This window comes from Crocuta crocuta, unplaced genomic scaffold (genome assembly GCF_008692635.1).
Source record: "Crocuta crocuta isolate KB4526 unplaced genomic scaffold, BGI_CrCroc_1.0 scaffold7, whole genome shotgun sequence".
NCBI classification, from domain to species: domain Eukaryota; kingdom Metazoa; phylum Chordata; class Mammalia; order Carnivora; family Hyaenidae; genus Crocuta; species Crocuta crocuta.
The window spans coordinates 8,873,514-8,900,916 of record NW_027531904.1 but is presented as its reverse complement, the minus strand read 5'-3'; the positions used below and the strand labels follow the sequence as shown (position 1 = coordinate 8,900,916).

Genomic DNA, 27,403 nt, shown 5'->3' with positions numbered 1-27,403 from the left:
CTTTTCACTATTATATTAAATTTAACATTTAATCCTAGTTTCCAGCGTATACAAACATAATTGGTTGTTGTATACGATCTCAGGATCTTGACAAATTTATATGTATGCAGTATATGTATGTTATTACATTAGCATGTATACTGGTATATCTGTTAGCACATATACGTATTCCAGATTATTTTCTGTAGATTCCCTAATAATTTTCTACATGTTCAATCTTGTTTTCTGCAAATAAAGACAGTTGTGTTTCTTACCTTTCAATATTTAGACCACCTTCTTTTTCTTTTCCTTGCCTTACTGCATACATATAAACTCATTTTTAAAGACATTACGAAGGATATTTCTTCTACATATTCTCCCTTTTCCCTTTCACATAGGTGTGTCTGGGCCTCCGGTAACTTGAATCTTCTCTGAGGTATGCTCCTCGTCTCCTGTCCCCACAGTTAGAGAGCAATACCTTTTCCCCATTCTCCCAGTTTCTATGAGGAGAGATTTTCTCTGCATAGCCATAGCCGTAGCTGGTTGAGGAGGTGGCTGAGTTCGGGTTAGCGACAGGGCACAGGTATCATAGCCCCGTTTCCCTGGAAACTGGCCTGAAGGCAGGGAGTGTGTTTTTTTTTTTTTTTTTACTTTTTTATGTTTATTTATTTTTGAGAAAGAGAGACAGAGTCAGAGACAGAGCATGAACAGGGGAGGGATAGAGAGAGAGGGAGACACAGGATCAGAAGCAGGCTCCAGGTTCCGAGCTGTCAGCACAGGGCCCGATGGGGGAACTTGAACCCATGAACCATGAGACCATGACCCAGCTGAAGTCGGATGCTGGAACCGAGTCCCCCGGGAACCCTGGGAATGTGCATTCTTGAATCCTGGCAGCTCGGCAGTAACGCTCAGTGTTAAAGGCTCTGTCCCCGTATGAGGGGAGGACAGTCCACCTCCTTCCAGACTAGGGGTGTCTGATTCCTCTGAGGCTCAGTTATTAGGCGCTTTGCTCTCATCCTAAGCTACAGATTCTGACACGGCCTTTCACACAAGTTTCATATTGGCTCTCATCTCTTTTCACCCGTGACTAATGCCCCAGGTTGTTTAGACCTCAGAAGGGAAAGAGGGGAGCCATTTACTGAAACCTCACAAGCTCCCCACAGTCTGTAACTCTCAGGTGACTGCAATCACTAGCCCCCAAACAAGATACCAAAGCATATTACAGGCACTGAGTATGGCTCTGGACTTCTCCTTCTCTGTGATACATTTCAAATATGGCGGCTGGAGAAGAAAAGTTTGATGAAAAGCTCCTTTGCGAGTTTGTGTGGGCAAATGCAGGGCGTGAGAGGTGGTGTGGGGCAGGGGTGAGGAGTGCAGGGGAGGGAAGGAGACAGCCTAGATTAGGAGACCAGCTCTGGCATTTCATGACTGGGTGACTATGGACAGATTACTTAGCCTTGCTGCCTCTCAGTTCTTTTATCTGCAAAATGGATTGTTAGGAGGATTAAGTGAGTTTATTCATTTAAATGCTTAGAGCAGCACCTGGCACGTAGTAAGCACTCAATAAATGTTAGCCGTTACTATTATTTTCTTACAGACACTATATTTACAACTGTTTTAGAGAAGGTGGGGGGTCGAGGGGGACTGACAGGAAAAGAAAGGAGAAAAACTATCTAGTAGGAGGTTGGGAATTTTCTGATGGAACAAGGACTCAGGAGACTGGGAAATCTGGTTTTGGTCACCTGAGACCAACCTGGCCTCTGGGCATTTGTTACTAATGTCACTGAGATGCAATGTCCGTCCAAGAGGCTCGGGTGAGCACTTCCGCGGGTAGTGGGGCGCAGTGAATAATCTGAGTTCAAACTCTGCCTCTCACACCACTGGTCATTTGATCCTGGGCAAGCCATCCAACGCACCTCCTTCTCTGCAGGAGAAAGGATTCCCGCCCCCTCCCAACAGGACAGCTGTGGGCCCCCCCGGATCAAAGTACGGGACGAGTGCATACCCGGGGCGAGGCCAGGGGCTGGTTCTCTGACACTACGCGATCCTGTGACTGGCGCTCGCCCCAACTCCTGCTTCTTCCAGAGCGTCCCAACAGGACCTGCTCAGAAAACCTACCCAGTATTTGGCAGCAGCAGCAACTTGTGTTAAGCTCTTTTATAAATAAACTTGACAGTGCACAGAAAAGTCCGCTCTCTCTGAATTGGAAGGAGCGTATGCTGTGTTTGCATCAAGGGGACAGTGAAAGCCCCCTCTCAGACCTATGGACTTGGTCTGGAAGAAGCATGCACGCATCCACACTGTGCCCCCCCTTCCCCCGTCAGCCGTGGGACACAGGGGGAGTTTACAGCCAGACCACCATGCTGGGAAGTCAATTCAACATTAAGAATAACCACGGCCTTTTGCCAACATGGCGTGTCATGTTTATTGGGCTATTCACAGGTCAGCTGAAACAGAAGGAAAGGAAAGACCAGATGACATCAGTAACGTCAGGAAACAAAATATTTAGCATTTCTTAAGTTTCAAATTTTGCATTCCGTTGGAGCTGAGGAATAGAGGCAATTCATTAACATAACTGCACTGGGTGCGGTTTATTCTTAGCAACGAGAAGCACGTACATTTATTGAACCAAAGACTTTTAGGACAATAAGCGAGAAAGGAAAGTATATTTTCGCGTAGCTAAGACAAGAAAATCATTTATACAAATTAAACTGATACAAAATACATTATAAAGAGAACATACATACAAAAGTCATTAAGTGGGTCAAAGAGCAAGGATGTCACAGAACACCACATGGAGGGAACACTGGTGTGAATTCATTTCAGTTATGAAAGTAGGTCCAAAGTCTGAGTTACACATTTACTGAGGTAAAGGCACAATCACTTCAACATAATTAATGGGGAAGAAGCCAGATTCCCCATGGAGCATTCCCTCGTACCAGTTTTCATCTATTTGATTGGTTAATGTAATGATGTCTCCTTCTTTAAATCCTAGTTCTCCTTGGTTCTCTGGCTCAAAATCATAGAGACCACGACAGCAGGGCTGGTCCATGGGAACGTGAGAACCTGTCCGTGTCACATGGAGACAAAAAGTAGAGGTTAACAGGACACGTGATCTTTGGAGAAGCAGGAAGGTGGAGAGCTGGAGGAATCATGAACGGTGGGTTATTTGCCTTCTTCCCCACAAGGCTGACTCAGCCTGGCCCACTGATGCTGTGCTCTCAGGGTCTAATCCGGCTGCCCCTCGCCAGGTGATGCCCTAGCCGACCCCCTGGGCCCACGGCTTCTACCCTGGGTACTCCCATCCAGAGGAGTCAGGCCCAGCCCACCTGCCTGAAGCAGCTCCTTGGTTCTGCCTCGGAGCCGAAGGGAGAAGAGACACAGAACTACAAAGCCCAACCCCTGCCTTCAGGGAGCTTACGGTTTCTTTGTGGAGACCACACAATACATGTGCAACATCTGAAGGACAAAGACGAGGTGGTGGGTCACTTACAGCTCGGAAGCTCAGAGAAAGAGGAAGCAGGACATCTTCCCAGAGCTGGTGACCAGAGGTTGAATGAGGCAGGATGTGATGCCAGAGAGAACAGGCAGACTATGCACAGACTAGCCTGACATGCTGGGCTTATTAGAGGAAGTTCTTGGAATAACGGTTTCAAGTAGTTATTTTTTAATATCTGAACTAAACCATGGCAACGGTAAGAAAGGAAGGAGGAAGAGGAAGGGGTGGGAGGGGGGAGGGGAGAAAAGGCTGCAAGATCGAGAAAAGTCAGCTGTAACCCACTAACCCAGAGATAACCAATGGTAAATTAACATTTTGGTGGAGACGCTTCCAGATGTCTTTATGAATATATTTGTGTATGTATTTGCATAAATATATTCATGAAAGAACATTCCTATACATGTTAATGTGAATCTTTCTCCAGATTACTTTTAATTGCTGAGAGTTGTCAATTATATTTGTATGACAGGATCTCTTTTATTTTTCTAATTTTGTTTAATATTTATTTTTGAGAGACAGAGTGCGAGCTGAGGAAGAGCAGAGAGAGGGAGAGGGAGATACAGAATCCAAAGTGAGCTCCAGGCTCTGAGCTGTCAACACAGAGCCCGACACGGGGCTTGAATTCACGGACAGTGAAATGACCTGAGCTGAAGTCAGACACTCAACTGACTGAGCCACCCAGGCGTCCCAACAACATGATTTCTTTAACCAGCCTCCTATTGCTGGATAGGTAAGGTCCTTCCTTCCTCTTTCGCTCTCTCCTTCTTTTTCTTTTGCTCTTTCCTGACTTTCCTAAATAACTCCTTTTTGAAAGACATCCTAATAGATGTTCACTTACAAACATGTACAATTAATTATTTCTGAGGGTAAACTTCAGAAGGGAAGTTGCTATTCATGGGACATAAATTCTTCCAAGATTTCCAAGACCTTTACTGTCAGTTTGTCTATTGTTTTTTGGCCTTAAAGGTTGTAGGAGCCCCCTTTTATACTATAAGTATTAACCCTTTGTCACTTTGATATGAGCATTATTCCCAGTGTATATCATGCTTTCTTCAGTTTGTTCTGGACTGTCCTGGGGACGGGGCAGGGAAGGGGGGCCTGTTTGCTTCCGGCATACATACAGGTCAAGTTCACCAACCTGTGCATCCCTAGTTCCTCCTCCACGTTCGTATGTACATATTCAACTAAACTAATCCCAGGAATGATTTAATTTTTTCATGTGAAAATTTTTACTCTTAATTCCATTGAATTTTGGCAAATAGAGGTGTTATTTGCTTTCAACGATGCTCAAGGGCTATCTCAACACAACTCATTAAATGATCAGTTCTTCCTCCACTGACTTCAAATATTACTTTCATCTTTACCATATATTTAATTATCATGTGCACTTGGATGTATTTCAGGATTTTCTATTTTTTCACCATTGTTCCATTAGGCACCTGCTAGTAATCTCATCACTTTCTAATCTGTCAAAACTTCCTATTCTAATGAAATTATTCAACCAGCAAACTTTAGTATCAATGTATTGAGACTCCCCCTCCCTCCAGTAAAAATCTCATTTTGGGGGCAACTGGCTGGCTCGGTCGGTACAGCACGCGACTCTTGATCTCAGGGTCCTGAGTTCAGGCCCCATGCTGGGCATAGAGATTACTTTTTAAAAATTTCATTTTAATTTTAACTGGATCATTTTTTTTTTAAGTATTAAGATTAGTTTTAGAATATTTTTAAATTATTGATGATTTACATGCCCTGAAAACCACTTACTCCTGTTTTAAACTTTCATCCCATAGCTAGACTGAGTTTGTTACTATTGGAGATTTTTGCATCTCTATTTGAAAGCGAAATTACTCCCATTTTATATTCTGGTCAGGTTTTGGTATCAGAGCATGTCAGTTTTATAAAACAGCCTTTTTTTCTATTTTCTAAAATATTCAACCTTGAAGATTTAAAACAGTTTGCCCCCAGTTAGCTAGGCGAATGGATCTATGAACGTAGCAGGCTTTCATGAATGGTTTATGGCAGTAACCTTAGAGTGTCTGGGAAGGAGGTGCCGTGGCCCCATTCCAGGTCGCTGCAGCCTCTAACGGGGACACATGGCCTCAGCAGTTCTCACAATTCCCTGTGGAGGAGCTGAGGCCAGAGGGTCAAGCACATGGACTGCTGGTGAACGCAGAGCAGATGTGACTGTCCCTGTGAAGAAGGAGCTGGAAGGAAGCTAAGCTCCCCCCAGTCAGGAAAACCACGCAGCCCACGTACATGGTAACCACCCCAGGGACAGAGGCCACCTCCAGAAGACAGAGCAGGCCGCCCAGGAGGAGACCGGGGAGAACTCCACACCATCGACAGCCAACCCTTATGGCTGCATTTTGTCCCGGGAGCAGAGTGAGGTCTGCGGGGGAGGGAGGCAGTGTCCCAGAACAAGACCAAGCCAGGTTCACAGTCTGTCCAGGTTCACAGTCTGTCCGTTTCAAAAGAGCTTAATCCTGCACATCACTGAAATATCTGCCTATCTCATCTCATTTGTGCCATCCTCTTTTACGCTTTTTCTCTTGATTTCCTTTTTCTATTATTAAGAAACAGTCTTCTTTCTCTAACTTCAACCGAGAGTTGAGGCAAGTTCTGCTAGAGACTGTGTTCCTTCCTCATCAAATCTTTTATGTCCATGTGAAGAGAATATAAATTTGGGTATTTCTGTGTTTGACCAAATGAGAAGCCCCTCTGTCCCAGGCAGCAAATTCACTGCGTGCTGCCCATTTCTCTGACTGATGGGGAGGCCCTCCTTCAAGACCCCACAGCCTTCCTGTTACAGTGGCTCTCAATATGGCGGCACATCATGAAGCCCACAGCCCATCTGAACCCCAGGCCAATTAAATCAGAAGCTCTGACGGGGGACCTGGACATCAGGGCTTTTTAAAATTTCTCACGGTTTCCAACGTCCAAGGGAGGTTGCAAATCACTGGCCGCATGGCCCTCCCTTCCCTCTGCTTTCTTCATCCAGAGCTTGGGAGTGTCACGGAGTTTCAGCTGGCGGGGAACGGAAAGTGGTCATGGTAGGGAAGGGGAGTCTCTTCTCCCTCTCCAGATAGGAAGCTTCCTTCCATGTGCTGACTTACAGGTAGATCAGCCTCTTAGAATACAGATCCACCTGCACTACAGTCTCTAGAATGTACCTGACGTTTCCAGCTTTTGGATGGCTCCTTCCACGACAGAACTCCATCCCACCCCAACTTTTGTGTCTTCCTTTTGTCATAACGATGGCAGTGGAAGGATTTAAATATGGAGGCCCAGCTCATTATCTTGAATTTGAACTGAATAGCACGCAGTTACTTCAAAGCATTGGGAAATGGGAGTGTTTAGCCTGCAGAACTTTTCATTCTCCTTTGGAAATCCAAAGCCTCTCTGGGTGAGCTGGGGCCCCGAAAATCTATGGCAACTTGGGCCTTTGAGTCGAAGTCAACTTTATTAATGAATACCTGTTTTAATGTGGCCTATAAAAGTGATTACTATCCTTTTAGCATTCCCTGCACTACCAGTGCAGTAAAGGGGGAGCCGGAGGCAGCTGCCAAACTACACGGTGGGTCTGGAAAGCATGTCCTTGGACATGAAACATTAGTGCTACAAAGGGATTTGGTGGTCTTCCGTGAGCCCTTCTCTTTTTGAAGCGGAGACGGTGATGCCTCTAAGAGGCCACAGCAGCCTGGTCCCAGGGCGAATGGCAAAGCCCGGGCCAGACACCAGGGCTCCAGACCCCAGCCTGTGATCTACCCCCAATGATGTCACCTCCTGCATGATCTATGATGCCACTAAGGGTTGCCAAGACATTCTACTAATTGCCACCCTGACTACGGGTCTAAGTATATATAGATTTTTCCTCCTATTTACTCTGCAAGCTGCCTACAATGACTAAAATAAATGCTAAACTTCAGGCGTGCACTTAGGCCGGCCACCAGCCGCATGTGCATGCATGTGCACGCCCAGCACACACGCTGAACAAATCAGGGGAGCGACACATTACTCACTTCTCACTTTGTTTATTCTGGGCAAGGGACCATTGCCACGTGGCCCACTCTGATGTTCTAAGAGCTGGAAATACTCCTGTCATCCTCCATCAGCAAATGAACCCCGAACGGGGCATCTCCCCTGAGACCACTGAGTGGAGAGACCCCTGGGCACCAGTGCCCTGACTCAGGTGAGACCTGAGCGCCTGGCTCTCTGGCCAGCCCCACACCACCCCCAGCACCGAACACACTGCCGGCAGTGTAGGCACCAGGTGAATCCACACCAACCAGAGTGGGGCTGGCTGTCCTGAATTACGCAAGCAGCAGATGAAATTCTGGAGAATCATCCTGTGCATCTGTCATGCTGGGTCATATCTGCTGTCTGGGCCCTTAATCCAAGTGGCTGTGGCCTCCCTAACTTTCCGGAAAGGGTAGAGCCTGCCCATGAATGACGTGGTCAACGCAATAACACCCAAGTTCCAAAATAATGCCATTTTAGCTCTGAAACGGTGGGAAGGCCAAGGCCTCTAGGCTTTCATGCCAGCGCCAGGTAGGCCTTTCTGAGATTTAAGAGGCAGAGAGAGACACACTGACAGCCAGAGAGGCTGACTTCTGGGGTCTGAGGAACGAGGATGTGAAAAGCTCAGAGCATGGAGGTCTTATTACAAGCCATGGAGAGAGCAGGGCTGTTTCCTGCTGCCCAGAGATGTACAAGCTCTTTCTAGAGGCTGGAGAGAGGAGAGGCTGGGCAAGGAGGTTGAAATGCTCCCCCGGATTCCATCCAGGGGGGTGGTCTTGGGTCCCACTTCCCACTGGAATTCTGGGAGAAGGCAGCTCCCCCACCAAGCAGTCTAGCGCAACATGCGCTGGGGGGGCACACAGTGGAGTGGGGTAATTAAGCCACCCCTGGCCCCCAAGACCCGTGAGCAAATCTCAAGTCCCCCCAGGAAGTGAGGAGGTGCTTGGGGGGATGCCAGCTTGACCAAGGTGGCCTGGGGGATGGGCACACAGGGTAGAGAGACCCCATAAGGCAGAGCTGGAGGCCTGGACCCTAGAGCCAGGCCTGGGCCTGGAGTGATGTCATTCAGCGGTGCGAGCAGGTCAGGCCCAGACAAGCCTGCCACCGGCCACCACGGCGCCCAGTGACCTTCCCCTGGCATCCGGGCAACACCTTGGGGCACAGACATGGGGAGAAGAGGACCGTGAGAAAACCAAGAGCCCTGACAGGGAATCTCAGCCGAGCCGACTGAGCTGAAGCCCTAAAGTGACCAAGTAATAAATGGATAGTCTACTTTCTATTGAAAGAGACCGAGTTACCTTGAAATGGCAAGATTATGCTTTTTTCCACCATTAGAGGAGATGGAAAAAAGATTAATTTTTTTTTCTTTTTTTGGCCAACAGTAGAAATGGAAAAAAGATTAACTCGTTTCCGCCGCTGGTCTAAATGGAGGCTCATAAGCAAGTTCAGTTCACTTAAAGAGAAATCGAGCTTCTGTCCACCTAAGTGATCACGTATGCATTTTCCGTCTCCACAGAAGAGGAGACCGTCTCCCCGGATGGAGCCCAAAAATCCGGGCAGAACAGGGCGCGTTTCCTCGGCAGGGTCTTCCAAACTGGACCAGTCGCAGACACCTGCAAGGTGCCCGGATGCCCACGTCCCCACGATCAGAAGCCAGCACCTCTGCTGTGTCCTCCCCAGTGTCCCCTCCTTGGGGACAACTTGTGCCCTTTGTCCCTGGGCTCTTGCAGCTGATGCTCCTTGACCGCAACCCGCTGCCTGTNTCCGCCCTGGCCCAGTGGCCTGTGTTTATTTTCTCTTACTCCCGAGGCCTGGCTTAACGTAACATGAGAGCAGAGGTGGGGAAAACAGTCTTCCTTGGGAAAGTGCTGAAACAAAGATTATTTTAACAGAGAAAAGGGAGTGTCCCTGTTAAATATTTATTATTCCTGTTCTGATCCACACCATTAGGAGAAAAAGAAACAAAGGAGGCCATCACTCAAGGGTTCCGGGGTGGCTGGTCAGTGAGTGCTGTCTCCACAACGCACAAGAGGCGGGGGACTCACGTTCTCCCTAAAATACGTTTCCTTCCTTCTAGGCAATAATATGGCCCAGTTCCGAACAATATTGGCCCCCCCCCTTATTACTTTAGCAACAGTAAGAGTCTAGGGAGTGCCCTTCCCCCAGCCAGCCCTTTGCTGCCCCAAGTCCCCACCGCAGTGGTCCACTCACTCACAGGGGGTGACGGCACACCTTACGCAGTGGTGGCCCCTGGTCCTCAGCCCCCATCAGCAGCAGGGACGACGTGCTAACCCTCAGTCTCTGGTGTTCCCACGTGCCGGGGCAACAGTCTGAGTGCCTCACTGGGATCAGCGGATGTACTGTGCACCATCACCCCCCAGTGGGACGGACGGAGAACTGAGACACACAGACGTTCAACACAGCGAAGCCACGGTCCAGATGGGCCTCCGTCTGGGGCCAGAGTCTGCTCTCATCCGAAAACCATGAGCTGGTGGGCCAATCCCCACCTAATTTCTGAGGCAACCCCAAGCCAGGGTGGGGGGCGGGGTCCGTCCGCTGGGGCTGGGGGGCCCCGGGCGTCCTCGGCCTGGCGTGCTCTGGGGAGCGCTCTCCCCTAAACCCCTCCCTGGTCCTCGACAGTCCACTCAGGTCCCACCTCACCCGTCAGGCTCCAAGGACGTCGTCTGGGTACTTATTCTCTGTCCTGCTGGCCTCTGCCTGAGCCCTGCTTCTAAGTGAGCAGCTCAGGCCGCAAGGAAAAAGCAAAACAAGTAAACAAACAAAAAAACCCCAGAAGAAACGCAGGAGTCCACTCCAGGTGGTACATCAGCCACCTAGGGGACGAGGCAGCAGACGCCACTGGCGTTCCTGCAGGCTGGCCCGCTCACGTGCCAGGATGTGGGGCCTGTCCTCAGGGGCTGAGTCTCTGCCCCCGCAGCTCAGTGCCAGGGAGGGGGAGGGGGAGCGCGCGGCCAGTGGGGCAGGGGCATCCTTCTCTCTGCAGCCCGAAAACATCGCCATCTTTTGCTGCATTTAAACTTGGGTTGTTCTCGGATGCTCAGAGGAGCCCACTGCGCTCTCTCCTCTGGGGGTCTCGTCACCCGGAACCCCCCCCGCGGGGGAGCATCCCAGCTGAAAGGCAAGCTATGACCCCCCCCAACTCCTGTATTCTGGAGAGGAAAGGGGTCAAGCGCACAGCGGTGGTGAGCACGGGGGCCTCTCGGGAACGACCGGTCTGCTGGGAGCTGCCGACCTGAGGAGTGTGGTCTTTCAGTAAATGCCCCAGACTCCTGTGCCTGTTGTGGTTTTTGTTCCTGCTTTTTTTTTAGTCTTTCTCTCGCCTCCCACGGAGTCGGGATGCCACCCGTCCCTGTCCTGGCGCCAGGGGGCCTTCCCGAGGCTGTCCCTTGGCCGCTCTAATCTGCTGCTTCCAGTGCGCTGCAGGCTAGGCAATCAGGTAACCGTTAGGGGACGCCAGCAGCCACATGCTGTGGGCTCTCACCCGGCAGCCCCACGCGTGCCCAGCACCTCCGATGCACACGCGCTTCGCACGACCCTGTGCGGCCAGGGTGGGGATTCCCCATCTTCCGAGGATGACACTGAGACCCAGAGGCCCGGGGTGAGAGCCAGGATCTGGGCACCTCCGTGACCGCTAACAGTGAGGGCCACAGGGGGACACCCATCTCGGCCGGGTGGGCTCACGTCCTGCCGCCTTCCTGGTCTGAAGTCTGCAAGTTCAGGGGTGTTTCCTTATCACCAGCGCCACCCCTGGGGCTGCTACGGGGCAGAGAGGGACCTTCCTGTTAATGGGTGGAATTAACCCAACAGGGAATGGGACCCGCGCCCCCTCTGGTGGGGGGGGGGCTTTGGCTGCGCACCAGGACCACTCTGAGATCTGCCTGTGCCCCCTCCGTCGGACGGCTGGGAGGTTCACCTTTTAACACGCTGGGGGCGCACAACCGATCTCAAACTTTCAAGCTTATTTCCAGTTCAGACTCGTTCTCGAGCACTCCCTGGGTGTGCACCCCGGGCCAGGCACCACGCTCAACCTAGAAGATACCATCTCTTTTCAGTTAGAAAGAGCATATTTGGTTCAAGATGTAATTTCTTTCTTCCTTTTTTTTTTTTTTCTAATCTAAAATCAGGCTCAGTCGGTTGAGCGTCTGACTTCAGCTCAGGTCATGATCTTAAGGCTTGTGGGTTCGAGCCCTACACTGGGGTCTGTGCTGACAGCTCAGAGCCTGGAGCTGCTTCGGATGCGGTGTCTCCCTCTTTCTGCCCTTACCCCCGCTCACATGCTGTCTCTCTCTCTCCCTCAAAAAGTAAAATAAACATTAAAAATATAAGTAAGATAAAATAAAATCCTGTTTTTGTCCACTGGTAATAAACCAGACAAGAACTTCAGATCCCTGGTTTCTAGCTCTGGGTTAGGTCACCTCCGGGCCCTGATTTTCTTACCTGCAAATTGTAAGCTTTAATCCGTGGTTAACGCTATGGACTGAGTGTCCGGCCCGCTCATATGTTGAAGCCTAGTCCCCCGTGTGGCGGTAGGTGGAGGTGGGGCTTTGGGGAGGTGACTAGGTCGTGACGGTGGACCCCCGGGAATGGGGACAGTGCCGCCGTGTCGGGACACAACGAAAAGACAGCCACCTGCACGCCAGGAAGCGGACCCTCACCAGCCACGGAATCCGCCGGCGCCTCGACCTTGGACCTCAAGCCTCCAGAGCCGTGGGAAGTGTGTGTTGGTTTGTGGGGCTCTGTGACAGCCGCCCAAGCTACGACGTGTAAGTCACAAATTACTAAGAAAAATCTACTGCAAGTCTCTGAACTGTAAGAACTCCGTGTTTATCCACAGGAGACGTGACGCGCTGACACTGCTTGTCCCTGGAGCTCAGGCTCCAGCGCTCTACTCTCGTCTGTAAAATCAAGCATGTGTGACATCCTCTACCCCTAACACCAATCCTCCACAGGTGACAGACGGCACACACCGGCGTGACAGTAAGGGGCGTGCCCGCCGCCTCGCACAGCCCTGCTCGTCCCGAGATGGAATGTCAAAAGCTGAGCCCCCTTTACATATGGCAGCTTCCTGGGAAGTGACCCTCTGTGACAACCGGGCCTGGGAGGTGACCTCCATGACAACCGGGCCTGGGAGGTGACCTCTGTGACAACCAGGCCTGGGAGGTGACCCTCTGTGACAACCGGGCCTGGGAGGTGACCTCTGTGACAACCGGGCCTGGGAGGTGACCTCCGTGACAACCGGGCCTGGGAGGTGGCCTCCGTGACAACCAGCCCTAGTACTTATGGGTTCCCTTCACCACTCTAAGTGAAGGGAAAGCAGAAGGCAAACTGTGGCCGTAATCAGCGGTGGCTCCCTGGTGGCGGAAGCCTGCAGATGTGTCTCCTTTGGTCGGCTCCTCACTTTGCAGAGTGTGGATTAGATGCCAATACTTAAAAATCAGGGGACTGCTCATAAAAATACGACTTCTGGCTTCTCTTGGAAAAAAGGCTGGCTATTCTGGGCCCACAGTCCTAGGCCACGAGCGGTGGCCACTGACCACGGGCGTCCACTGACCACGGGCGTCCACGGACCCCGGGCGTCTCCCCCCTGCGCACTGCCCTGGAGGTCCGGTGCCAGCCATTCGTCCTGGGCCCAGCACTGTTCTCCTACACTGTCCCTGTGTCTGGCGTCCCCAGAATCTGGCAGTAGACTCTGCACTGGGGCCACAGCCACCGGACAATTCCTGGGGGCGTCGGACACATGGACTCCAACGTGCAGTCCTCTGGAAGTGTGCTGTACCGCTGCCCTGTGTCTCAGCCCTGGAAACAATCCACGTCTACACTATTTTTTTTTTTTTTTAAATATAAGTCTCAGGGCACATGGGTAGCTCAGCCGAGTATCTGACTCTTGATTTCAGCCCAGGTCGTGATCTCACGGTTCGTGGGATCGAGCCCCGCTTTGGGCTCTGCTCACAGCACGGGGCCTGCTTGGAATTCTCTCTCTCTCTCTCTCTGTCCCTCTCTCTCTGCCCCACCCCAACTTGCTCACCAGTTCTGTCTCTCTCATAATAAACTTTTAAAAATATATAAGTACCTATATTAATATTTACATAACAACATTTTAAATCTTAGCTTAAAAACCAAATGCAGCATTGCAGAATATAAAAATTTTTTTAAATATGCAGCATTTGAGATGATAGAATCATACTGCCCTCTCAGCCAAGTGGTATTAAACTTCCCACAACTTAGATGTCACATCTTACAGCTTTTTGAAACCTCTTTTTTTTATAGACTTTTTAGAAGACTTTCAGGAAGCCATTCCCTGCAGGGAGAAAGCCTTTCCCTCTAAAGCTCCCTTCAGATGAATAATAAGAGAAGGGCTCTTCCCCTTTCTTGAATCAATGGCTGCTGGTCAACAATAAGAATTGTGGTTCACATTTCATCTTTTTAAAGAAATATTTTTTAAAGAGAGAACATATAAAATAAATGTCCAATCATGTTTTTAAGAATGCTAGGTACTCAGAAAAGATCATTACTGCGGCCGCAGACCTTAGAGCTGGGAAAGAAACTTGGAAGGCGTTAAATCCAGTCATTTCACTTAGGGACAAGTTCAAATCAGCCCAGAGATGTTAAGAGACTCCCCCAAAGTCACACAGCTAATGAATCTGAGCCACAATATAGGAGTCCGGCACCTCCTGGTTCATTTTTCTCCTGTCGATAGTGCTGACTGACCCGCTGCCAATAATACACAGAAATGGATGTGGGCGGAGGGCGACACACAAGAAAATCGCGGGAGGGAAAGAAGAAAAAGTAAGAAACAACCTGCCCACCAAGCAATCACCACTGTCACTGCTAAGTGACATTTTAATTTCCTCTTTGGAAATTTAGGTGGAAAAACAAAAAGCACGTATTTCTATTTGCAAAGTGCTCATTTTCTTCAAGTTTCAAGCTTCACACTTTACTACGGAATCAATGTTTGTTTTCTAATGTAATCCCAGAGATTCTGCCCCAACGAGGGGTACGACTCAGACTCGAGACAGGATTTCCGAGCCCCCTGAGAAGTGTCAAGAACTTTACAAAAGTCTCCTTTATACCTGAAGGGAGTCAGAATGTCTTCACATAAGCCGTGTGAGAGATTTATTCTGCCCTGCTCTGAGACGCCCGCGGCACGCACTCACACCCACACTCATTCACTGATCTCAGCCCTTCCACGTTCTCAAAGCCGATCTCAGGCTGGAGTGCATTAACCCTAAATCATGATTATATAAAGTGGCACCTTCTCTAAGAACTTAAGTGTAGGGGGGACCCTCCATGCATAAATGGGTTGATAAAAAATGTAAAATATACTTTGTCTTTTTTTTATGTTTTGTTTTTGAGAGAGAGAGAGAAAACGCAGCAGAGGAGGGGCAGAGAGGAAGGGAGACACAGAATCCGAAGCAGCTCCAGGCTCTGAGTTGTCAGCACAGAGCCTGACATGGGCCTTGAACCCTTGAACCGTGAGATCATGACCTGAGCTGAGGTCATATGCTTAACCGACGGAGACACCCAGGCGCCCCTATACTTTGTAACCCAGTAAGTGACAACGTGGGGCCCTATAAAAATGAGCCAGGAAGATACTTGAGCACAGGTTACAAACTCCTACACTATTTTCTGCAAAACCCAGGGTTTTCTGGGAACAACCCAGGCACACGTTTCAGTCTGGGGACTTTTCTTGCCCGCCCCCCCCCGCCGTGTCCTCGGGGACCCAGGGGCAGCACATGCTGATGAAGTGTCGTGACCCTGCACTCACGGGCTTGGACAGGCTCTGCCGTCTCCACGCCAGGGCTACGCCGGGGCTTGCCTGCAATTCATCATCTCAAGATGTGACTTCCACCACCACCCCCTGCCCCCTTCTCCACTCCTGGCTCATTTTATTCATTCTCTTAGGCAGCGAGAAATGATATTATCAAAGATTCCATCTCGGTCCCACGACGGATTGTGCCTAATTGACCTGCATCCTTTTCATCTCCCTCTTTTCCCCCTCAGAAAGAAACGATGGAGAAAATGTTCTTGGAATTCATTCCTGGCAGAGTCGTGCGAGCTTCGCTTTAAATTGTTAGTGAGATGCTTGACATTTTTCCTTCACTTTATAAACATTATGTGCAAATCATTCAGGATCCTAATGGAAAGTAATTTCCCATTAGTACAGGCTATAAAATGCCATTTTCTTTTGAAACCGTGCTCCAGAAACAAACAGCACAAGACCCCTTTACACTCTCAAATTCCAGCCACAAATCATCGAAGCCCAAGGCCGGAGGCCAGGGTGGAGGCTCCTGCCGGGGGAGAGCTCAGAGAGGCAGCCTGCGAAAGGCACCGGCCCACGGAGACAGTGGCACCCAGAGCCTGCAGTGGCCACGATCCCCGCGACTGGACATGGAGCCTTCCACAGAGCCATCGCCGTCGTTTGCACACCTGTGATCTCTGGCTGACCACTGCCCCTCTAACAACTTAATCTGCCCGGGGACCTCGCTACTGGCCAAGGAGGAGGGGACGAGAACGTGGACATGCACGGTCTAGAGGAGAAAGCCAGGGAACTCACTGTCCATCCACGTTTTCTTCTTCCAAGTCAGATGCATACAACCGACTCCCTGTGCGGCCACTTGCTGGCCATGGAGTCTGTGATCAGGAATCTTGGAAATAAATCATTCCTAATGCTCTCGGATGTTTGAAACGTTCCCCAGGATTCCTTCTTAATGACATAACGTGAACTATCTGTAAGGTAACGTGCCCAGCTCTGCTACTTAGTGGCTCTGTGGCCGTGAGAAAAATCCCACTTAACCTCTCTGAGCCTCCACTTACTCATCTGTAAAATGTGCGTAGCAACAGTCTAAGAAATGTGTGGGAAGTATTTCGTACGTTACCTCACCTGCGGTAAGTACTCAGAAGTGTAGCTGCTGTGTTGTTCTATTATTGTTACTCTCCCATTTTCTGTTAATACTTCCTTGCAATATTGTTATGGTCATGAAGGTTCTGTACATAAAGCATCAAATAATGACACACCTGGCATATTTGGGCAACCCCGATGCTATGCCCTTATGGCCTCAGGTGATACTGTACTTAAAATGCACTTTCACTGTTCAGAGTAGAACACTTTCCACACTGGTAGGCGAGGACACCCCCTATCAAAGGAGAGCTGCTTTCCCTCCTAGCAAACGAGAGCACAGCATCCTGGAAGCTGGCCCCTAGGTCCTGGGGTCTGCCGACTGGGCTTCCCTCAGACACAATACAGTGCAGGGGCGGGGGGTGGTGATGGGCAGCCTAGGGTTGGACTCCTTTTCAAAGTTTTTGGTTAGTTTGTTTTTATATCCAGCTTCTTTCCCAACAGAAATTGTGAGGTGGCTTCCAATGATACGCATATTCAGAATTTCGCGTTTCTGGACCAGAGGTAGAAAAGCAAAGCCATAAACACTAGGGAAACAGTATCTATTCACCCAAGAGAACTTTTGAGAGTAAAAGCGGAGCGTTATTACAAACTGAGCGACAGCAACAGGTGTGGGGCTGTCTCAGGACACGGGGCTGGGACCGTAACACAAGCGAGGGCACAGGGCTGCCCCGGTCCACGGGGGGGGGCACGCGAGCCCGAGGCAGTCACGTTAATGGGTTCCCAGGTCCTCTCGTCACCTCCCCGCTTCCCAGAGGCGGGGCGGGTAGGAGGTTGAGGGAGGCGNGCCAAGGTCAAGAGAATGAAACGTGGTGCATAATTTCTTCAAAGAAGGGAGTATACCTTTTCTTCAAGGACCATCAATTTTCCAATTATCAAATACATTTCTTATTCAAATATTCTTATCAAAATACAATTTAAAGAATATCTTTAAAAAAAAAGGAAACTATTGCCCATGACCCTACTACCATTTAACCTGGTCTGCATGCCGATTTTGATTTGCAAAACCGTAACTGCAGGATACTTACAAGTTTGTGTTCTTCTTTTCCACTTAATCCTCACACCATACGCGTTATGCTTCTACACAATGTCCACATTAAGAAGTTTAAAGAGCCGCATGGTACCCTCAGAGGTACCATTACCCTACTACTGACAAATATGTATAAATAAACACCGGCCATTAGGTTATTTTTGCTTACACGTTTTTATTTCTCTGGACAGCAGTGTAACAGATGGAGGAGAATGCTATTGCTTAAATCATTTCCTCAGGATACAGGTCCAGGCACGAAGCCGTTGAGAATGCATAAACATTTTCACTAATTTTGATAGATACCACGGAACTGATTTCCCAGGGGTCGACAGACGATGGCATGTTCTTAATGGAACACAGCCTTGCCTGGGCATTTCCATATTGTCTGCGGCTGCATCCCACTGTGACCACGTCACGTGGCTACCACAGAGCCCATACAGCCCAGGAAACCTACAGTATGCACCGCTCGGCCCAACGGAAGTCATCTGCCACCTCCAGGTTACCTTAACAAGCCTTCCCACAAGCAGGTGGGCATGGACGTGGGACCACACTGTGGCACAAATGAATCACGTGGGACCTACAGGGAGGTCGGCGAGAGGCAGGGCAGATATTTTCTTCCACAACAAGTGTGGAGTCGGTGACTGTGGTATAAGCCACAAGCTAACCACCAAAACCCATTCTTCTTTCCTCCCCAGGACTATCAATACAGGTAAGGACGTGGCTCTCGGGCCTCCGCCCGCCCCAGCCTCTGCAACCAGGGGAGGTCATGAGACTCCCGCTCTTGCCAGGCCGGGAGCCACGCGGGGCTCACTTCCTAAAGGGGAATCTGTGGCCTGGGCTCCCGTTTTTACTTTCTACCTTTTCTGAACACCTGCTTCCCGGGTGTCCGCACAACAGCAACGACTACTACCTAAGCGACACAACATGGTGCCGGAAGCGGGCTCTCGCTACCACAAAACTCGTGGCGCTGCCTCTGGGGGCAGGAAGTGATGGGGAGAAGCAGGTGTAACGGGCGTGAGAGCCGGTGACCCTTGCCGGGTCGTGGCAAAGCGTTTGCTGAAACCCCGCCTGTGACAACCCCAGAGGCGTATCACAGAGCAGCAACTCTAACGACAAAAGATGGACGGAACAGAAGGCCGGGCCCATTCGCTGCTCCTCGGTTCCTCCCGCAAATGTGATAAGAAAGGCAGTTACTGCCCGGTTTGCAAGCAAAGATGAAAGGCAAGAGAGGAAGAGGAGAGGCTGGGTCCCAGCGCACCAGAAACGCTAACGGCTTCTCCACCCCAAGGTGTTATTCCACGTCATTCTGAGACTTCTCTAAACCAAATGAAGGACCCAGTTCTGCAGCAAAGGTTAAATTAAAGGCACTGCCTCCCCACACCCACTCTTGTTGATTCTGACAGCCTCAAGGCAGCCTTTATAAGTCAAGGAAGGCTTAAAGGGCAACCAACAGAAGGGGAGAAGACATTTGCGATGACATATCCGATAAAGGTTTAGTATCCAGAATCTATCAGGAACTTATCAAACTCAACACACAAACAACAAATAATCCAGTGAAAAAGTGGGCAAAGACATAAAATAGACGCCTTTCCAAAGACACCCAGATATTTAACAGCCACGTGAAAATATGCTCATTATCACTCATCAACAGGGAACTACAAATCAAAAGAACAATGAGATGCCATCTCACACCTGTCAGAATGGCTAAAATGAATAATTCGGGCGACAACAGACGCTGATTAAAATGCAAAGAAAAGGGGCGCCTGGGTGGCTTAGTCGGTTAAGCGTCCGACTTTCGCTTAGGTCATGATCTCGCGGTTCGTGGGTTCGAGCCCCGCGTCGGGCTCTGTGCTGACTGCCAGCTCGGAGCCTGGAGCCTGTTTCAGTCTGTGACACCCTCTCTCTCTGGCCCTCCCCTGCTCACGCTGTCTCTCTCTCTCCTAGAAATAAATAAAACATTAAAAAAAAAAATAATTAAAAAAAATAATAAAATGCAAAGAAAGGAGAACCCTTGTGCGTTGCTGGTGGGAATGCAAACTGGTGCAGCCGCTCTGGAAACGGTATGGAGGTTCCTCAAAAAACTAAAAATGAAAATACCCTACACCCAGTAACTGCACTACTAGGCATGTATCCAAAGTCTACAGGTGTGGTGTTTGGAAGGGGCCCGTGCACCCCAATGTTTACAGCAGCGCTATCGACAGTAGCCAAAGTACGGAAAGAGCCCAAATGTCCATCAACAGATGAATGGATAAAGAAGATGTGGTATATGGACACAATGTGAATATTACTCTGCAGTCAAAATGAATTCAATCTTGCCATTTGCAACAACGTGCATGGAGCTCTAGTATGTTATTCTAAGTAAAATAAATCAAAGAAATTTGATTTAACAAATATCATATGATTTCACTCCTGTGTGGAATTTAAGATACACAACAGATGAACAGNGGGCTAGACGGGGGATGGGCACTGAGGAGGGCGCTTGCTGGGAGGAGCACTGGGTGTTGTACGGAAGTGATGAGTCACTGGGTTCTGCTTCTGAAACCAATACTGCAGTGCTCAACCAGTAACTTGAATTTAAATTAAAAAAAAAGAAAAAGGCTAGATAAGTAGAGGAAGAATGAAGGCGGCCCAAGGAGCTACACCTAAGACAGGGCCGTGAGTGTGGTTCCGGCCCAGGAGCAGAGGCCAATATGTTTCCGAAGGCGCCAAGCGTGGAAGGAAGAGCAAGCCGAACCTGAACACGTCCGCATCTCCTGAGCCCTGAAGGGCCTCCAGGGTCCCTCAGCACAGGAACACAACTCTCGAAGGGGCGGCGTTCCACAGCCCACTTCCGACGTGAAGTGCGGGTGTAGATGATATGAAGGACTCCTGAGAAGGCAAATCTAGGGACCCCAGGGCACAAGCCAAGGGAGGTCCCCTGATCCTGCCTGAGATCAGAACCAGCGTCTAATCGAGGAACCTCTCCCATGGCCACTCGAGGGGTTCCTAGCCACTCCTGTCCCGCAGAGCTCCCTTAGGGACGGGCGTCTGCCGCGTGTCCCCACGGGAGCCGGGATGGCTGCCCAGCCAGAGGCCACAGCCCGACTCCGCCACCGCACGCGGCCATCACACCCAGGTCTCCCCCCGGGGCTGTGTGTCACCCCTGCCGCGCTGGCTTGAGAGCCCGTGTCTAGCCTGGACCGCTGTTCCTTTATCCCCTTCCTGGTGGCTGGCGTGGCGACGGGGAGGGTGGGGCGGAAGCCATGCGGTGAGGCTGGCGGGGCCATCAGCCCAGCCCGAGGGACTCTGTGGACACGGGAGCGCCCACTCCAGAAAACTTAGGAGTATTCTCCCCGGACTGGCGCGAGCGTAAGAAGACCCTATTTTGTTGAGCGCTGGCTGCGCTTTGGGGTCCTTTTTAAAAAGACAAAACAGAAAGAAACTGGTGTCAAGGAGTGAGAACTGGTCTCAATTTCAAGGGTTGAGAAACGAATACTTTTCTTTTGGTGCGATTCAAGGTTCTCTACGCCTATACCGCTTGGCACCTAAGGCCACACCAGGCAAGGAGCAGCAGACACACGCACCCAGTGGGCACACGGCCTGAACAACCCGGAGAGAGAGGTCTGTGCAGATACAACACAGTACAAGATGGCAGCCTTCCTTCAATATCGAATCACCAGCAATTATAAGGGAGGTATTTTTTAAATTTCCAAGTAAAGTTGAGAAGCAAGAACGAACACTAACGGCAGATGAAAAATTACAAAGAATAGGAGGGTAATCTGAGAGCTGGAAAGTGGCAGAAATTAAACTCACGATGGTTCCCAAGGAGGGACGCCCCAGAAGTGGCCCCAAAGACCAGAGTCCGTGCAAACAGGAAGCTGGGTGACCGGCTGGCCTTCTGGGAAAAGAGGCCCAGGGAAGTCCTCCCTTCCTGGCTTTGTGCCAAGCACCTGGGAGCCCAGGCATCTGCCTCCAGGAAGGAGTAGTGAGTGCAGGGACCTGAACAGAAAGGGCGCTGCTGTGGGGATGCAAACACCCTCGAAACCGGAAAGCAGTACCTCACTCAGTAGACCACCCCTTAGTCCCCTCACAGCCGGGGGAGGGAGGCCGCAGCAACAGACACGGCACTATGGGCAAGCCAACACGAAATCCCAAATAAAAGGCTGTGCAGAGAGCCAAGAACATCCAATGCTGGATGAGAGACGGCTTCACAAAGCAGACGCCAGACCTCGAGAAACACACAAGGAGGTCAGAATTATCAGAGATGTCACATGGAGTCTTTTAAACGCCTAATTAATATTCTCAAAGGGATATGAGGAATCTAATTACTTGTAAAATTCTATTTTAAAATTTAAAAATTTGAATATTGTGATGTTAAGCAGAATAATAACCATTCCATCCCCACCCCACCTGTAAGATATCTACATCCTAACCCCCCAGAACCAGTAGATTTCCTCCTCACATCGTGGAAGGGAATTTGCAGATGTGATTAAATTACAGATCTGGAGATGGAAAGACAACCCTGAATTACGTGAGTGAGTCCAATTTTATCACAACATAACAGCTTATAAGGGTCCTTATAAGAGGAAGGCAGGAGGGTCAGGGTCAGCGAGAGAGAGATTTTCAATGGAAGAAGAAGTAGACGGTTTTGAAGACCATGTACTGCCGACTTTGAACATAGAACAAGGGGCCACAAGCCAAGGCCAAAGGCCGCCCCTAGAAGGTGGAAGAGACAAGATAAAGGATTCTCCCCCAGAACAAGGAACACTAACACCTTGATTTTGAAGACTTCTGGCCTCCTGAACTGTAAGACAGAGAATAAATGTGTGTTACTTTAAGCCACACAGTGTGTGGTAATTTGTTACAGCATCAGCAGGAAGCTAATTCAATTGGAAAAAGAAATTCAATAGATGGGCTAAATAAATGAATGGGTACAGTCAAAGAAAAAAGCTATAAAAGGTGAAATTTCCCCAGAGGCCAGAATGAAAACAGCACAGATACAGAAAGCAAGAAGGAGAAGATGAGCCAAAGATGAAGAGCCAAAAGTTTCAACATCTAATAGGATTTTAAAAAGGAAAAATCAGAGACAAGAGAGAAGACTATTTAAAGCACTAATAATTTTTTCCTGTCATTAAAAATGATACGAATAATCAGATTTAAAGGGTAGAGAACTACTGGGGAGGAGGGGGAAACATAACCAGTCTTCCCATAATTCTGCTAGAACTGCCAGAAGGAAAAGACAACTCCACAACTACACTCAGGGATTCAATACCCCTCCCCTGAAAATTAATAGAAAAGAATAGACAAAATGTGCTTAAGGGCACAGGAGACGTGATCAAGAGCCAAAATCAAGAGTCGGATGTTCAACCAGCTGAGCCACCCAGGCGCCCTGAGGAAGAGGGACATTTAAAAAGACGTGTACGAGAGCTGGAGCCAACCGCAACCCCTTTCCCGACACCAGCCTTCACACTACAACAGGCCAGAGCTTGAGGAGGGAGGCCACCTTCCAGTGCAGACCGCACACTGACTATTACACGAGGCAGCTCTGAGGGCCGCGTGTGCCTGCATTCAAACACGCGCGTGGAGGACTGACGTTACCCAAGAGAAACCAGAAAGGTCACGAGCCCACCCATGTCTTCCTCTAGAAGCAGAGGCAACTCCATTGAACATAACGGCAAGGGGCAGAGGGGAGGTACTGTAAGAGTTCTGCAGGGTCAAAGTGACGGTTCCACGATGAAAGTGGTGACTGAGTAACCTGGAAGGAGGAGGGGGACGTGGGGTGGGGAAGTACACGGGAGGCTGAGCACAGGGAACGAAGTCCTCATCTGTCGTATCAGGAAACCACAGATATTATCCCAAACCAACAAAATCAAGAAGTAGCAACACAAGCATATTGTTTAGAACAATGAAGCTAAATACCCAACAAAGAGCTGAAAGTGCTTCCCTCCGAGAGCAGGAAATGAAGATGGGGAGAAGGTAGAAATGTTTTTCATTAAAGCCCGTGTAGCGCCATTTTCTTTTTAGAACTATATACACATATTAGTCCCATCATTTTTACTTTTTAATTGAAAAAAAAATCGGAAAGCATAGTGATAGTGTTGGAAGAAAACCCAGACCATGTAGCTCCCATGGGCAGGTGTGCTGCAGAGGAGAAGTGTGGGATTCATGGGTGTGTAAGACTTCAAGTTCAGTGTCGTACAAGAATCAACTCAAAGTGGATCATGGACTGAACTGTGAAAGTGTGCAATTTTGGGGAAAGAGCACAGAAGAACATCTTCAGGATCTTGGGCTAGTCAAAGAATTCTTAAACTTCACACCAAAAGCATTATCCTAAAAGGAAGAAATGAGAAATTGGACTTCACCGAAATTAAAAACTTTTGATCTATCAAAAACTCTATTAAGAGAATAAAAAGCTACAGAGTGAAAGAAAATATTTGCAAACCCCGTATTCATCAAAGGACTTGTATTTAGAATATATAAAGGACTCTAAAAACACAACTATGGGGCACCTGGCCCCTACTAGTAGGGATAGCATTTGACTCTTGATCTTGGGGTCATGAGTTCGAGCCCCAGGTTGGGCACTGAGATCACTTAAATAAAACTAAAACACACAAAACAAAACAAAACAAAACACACACAACAATAAACTGCAGGAAAAAACCTATCAATATCCCCATATGTAAGGAATGCTTGTGACTCAATAAGACAAAGTAAGTGACCTAAAGGAAAAGATGAATAAATTACATGAACAGACAATTCAGACATGAGAAAATACAAATGGCAAACTAAAATATAGGAAAAAAAAGTTCAACTTCTTAGTTATTCCAGAAAAGCAAAGGAAGACAGAACACTTTACCCATGAATGCTTGGCAAAAATGGAAGTCGAATAACATGGGTACAGGGAACAGGTATTACTTCACCAACAGTACCATGCCCATTTTGGAAGGTCATTTGGCAATAGCTACCATCATTTATCATGTGTATTCATTCTAACTCAGCAATTCCACTTCCAAGAAAGACTTGCCCATCAGCACATGGAGGCAGATGAAATATATTGCTTTTAACAAGTAACTGGAAATAACCTTCATGTCCACTAATAGGGAAATGGTAATATATAATGGAAAACTATGAAGCCATTAAAAAATTGTGGGCTAGAGATAGATATATATGCGTGATGTGGAAATAACGCCAAGAGGTAGCGATCCATTTACTAAAGCAAGATGCAGAAGAATACACCTAGTATGATCTTGTATTTGAGCCACAGAAAATAATCTAAAACTGTGCGTATATAGTGTGGGTGTATACATAAACGTGCATATGAACAGGACAGTGTTCATACCGGATTGTTAACAGCGGCTACATCTAGGGAAGGGACGGGGATGAAGGGCCTGATGACAAGACCCACCAGCATCACTTTTACCACCTGAATGTTGTTTTTCTCTGATGGATCATTTCAGCCAAGAATATATGGGTGTCATTTGTCTAATTAAAAAATAATGATGCAGCGCTTAAGACAGTGCCTAGCTTATAGCAGGTGCTCAACAAACGTTCAAATTTTTCTGAAACTAGGGAAATACTTTGAAAGAGTTAAAAATGTAAATACAGAGGACAATGGAGCATGAAGACTCCATGGCCAAGGTTTTAACAAAGGCAAGAAGTGCTGGAATCCTTCCTGGTGCTGGCTTTCGAAACTTGATAGAAGTATCCAAAACCAGGAAGCAGGAAAAGGGGCACTGGTGGGGTGGAAAGGGGATTCACCGAACAGCCCAAGAAAAAGGCCAGGGTCTCACACCAAATATGGCAACAAGCAGCAGGCAAAAGCTTCCGGCAGTGCCTCCTGAAGAGCACACTTAGCAACGCAGAATGGTCTTCTTACCTGTTGTCTTTGCTGATGAGGTGGTGGATACCCCGTTGAGTTCACTGGGACTCCTTTTTACGGGCCGTGGCTTATATTCTCGTTTGGGGACACTGGACGCAGCCGATATTCTGAAATATGCATGTTAAGACCAGTCAGACTTCAGACAAAGAAACCCCAGTCTCTGAGCATGCAGCGGAGGAGTCTAGGAGTCTACAGTGGGGTGATGGTGGTGGTTGTGACGGGGGTAATTTGTGTGCACCGTAGCTCAAAGCAAGAGCTGCGACATCCCCAGTGGAGTTCGTCAACTACGGATCTGCAAGGGGGTGTCTCTCACAGGGTTTCTGAGGCATCGGTCAGGTGCCAGGTTACACTGGGCATTCAATAGCGTTAGCTGCCTTTCCTCTCCTTCCGCTCATACAGAGAGAGGATTGTGCGGATGTGCTCACGTGAGCACTGCGTGCAGGCCCCGAGACCGGCCACACCTGTGTCTTCCCTCTGTCATTCTAGCACTGACTTAAGCAAGCATCCCGCATCCCTCCAACTTTTTCCATTATCATCATCCCATATAAAGACAATATTCTGTTATGAAGCCTGGTCATGAATAGGGTAGATCTGTTAACCCATTATTTTAATGAGTGGGGTTACTGTGCATATTACATATGATACTACCAATTTTCAAAGAAGTATAGAACCATCGTCATTAAAGCCTAAGAGACACAGCAGTCTTTTTTTGATCATTCAGAAGGTTATTTCTGATTCTTTCAACACCTCTCAGAGTCAGTAGTATGAACTTGGCCTCACATATGTACTGGTGAGGAAAAAACACATCTTTTACACATTTTCTGCGTCTCATGTCACGCCTCTCTGCATCCCGACGTGTTGGCAAGGAGGTCCGTGCCATCGCCATCCCCAGCTTAAGCTCTCAAACCAGGATGGTTCTGTAGGGTGAGCAAGTCTATCTGGGGGCCCTGAACACAGGTCACGGGAAAGGGCTTCAGTGAACCGAAAAGGGAGAAAAACTGCCAGGCTGCTTTTCCCGGCTCCGCCCACTGGCCAGAGCCGCGTATTTTATTATCTCAGCGCTCTCCCACACCCAATGGCGAAAGCCAGCTAAAGAAAATTCAGAACAGGACGGGGTGGTGGGAAGGGGCAGATGAAGGGCGGACGGAGGGACCGACTCTGACGGGGTTCCACCCTGCAGCCCGGGCTTGTAAGGAACGCGAAGGCTCTCACCGCATCTGTAGCTTGCTCTGGAGCTCCTGCAGAATCTCTGTGGACTGTTTGTGATAGTCCAAAGCTGCCTCTATAAACACAGCCAACTGGCTGACTTGTTCTACCTGCAGCGAAAGGGGAAAATTATTCCAAAGCCTATGTCATGTTCAGAGAGAAGAGAAACCAGCAAGAGAGACCCAGCTTGCCCGGAGGCCCCCGTGTCTTCCCCGGCTCCGGTCCATTTCATTTCACGTTCATCTTGGAGCCCCGCGTAGTAATAATCACCCAGGCCACGGTGGAGAGCTATACATTCCGGAAAACCATGTTCAGATTTATTTGTGATTAAAATTTGATCTAACTCGATAAAAGCTTGTTTTTCCAATTAGATGATGATACTCTCAGGAGATTTTTTATGCTCTACAGTTCATGCACCTGAAAACAGAGAGATAAAGTGTTTTCCAATTACAAGTGAGGCCGGCATTTAGTAAATGAACTGCTTCCTCAGTGAAACATCTCTATGGGCATTTTCTAGCTAAGTCAAATCGAGAAGCTCCATAAATTAAGCTGTTCTCACCGAAGACGGGAAATGAGAGGCAGAGTGTGCAGCAGGGCAAAGACCGGCTTCCTCCCTACGTGGTTTTTGCCATCAGTACAGTATCATTGTCCAGACACATACAGTCATGAATCATGACACTCATGAAGTCAGTGACCAAATTACAGTGTATGCAAATAAAAAAAAAAAAAAACTAAAATAAAAAAGCTCTATCACATAAGCAAGCCTGGAACACCTGGGGAGGCATCATTTTAGGAAGGGATGTCTCCTGCGGGACCTGGGAACCTCCCTGCTCCCCAACGTGTCTGAGCAGCTGCTACACCAAAGCAGGGTTCCTTACGCGGACGTCGGCCAGCCTC

The 27,403-nt window shown here is 48.9% G+C and overlaps 1 protein-coding gene across 3 annotated transcripts in view; it reads right to left on the bottom strand.

Annotated features, from left to right (window-relative positions):
- Window positions 1–2,379: 2,379 nt before the first annotated feature.
- The window catches only part of SH3GL3 (SH3 domain containing GRB2 like 3, endophilin A3), a 93,250-nt gene continuing 68,226 nt past the window's right edge, over window positions 2,380–27,403 (bottom strand). For 2 of the 3 annotated variants that reach the window (XM_077774369.1, XM_077774367.1), the window contains 3 exons: window positions 26,513–26,616; window positions 25,298–25,407; window positions 2,380–3,045 (listed from right to left, as the gene is read on the bottom strand). In XM_077774369.1, the coding sequence (XP_077630495.1) occupies window positions 2,840–3,045; window positions 25,298–25,407; window positions 26,513–26,616 (420 nt within the window). In that variant the 3' untranslated portion in view covers window positions 2,380–2,839. Of the gene's footprint in view, window positions 3,046–23,503; window positions 23,752–25,297; window positions 25,408–26,512; window positions 26,617–27,403 lie in introns of those variants that run through there. The other variant, XM_077774368.1, reaches the window with a different exon arrangement.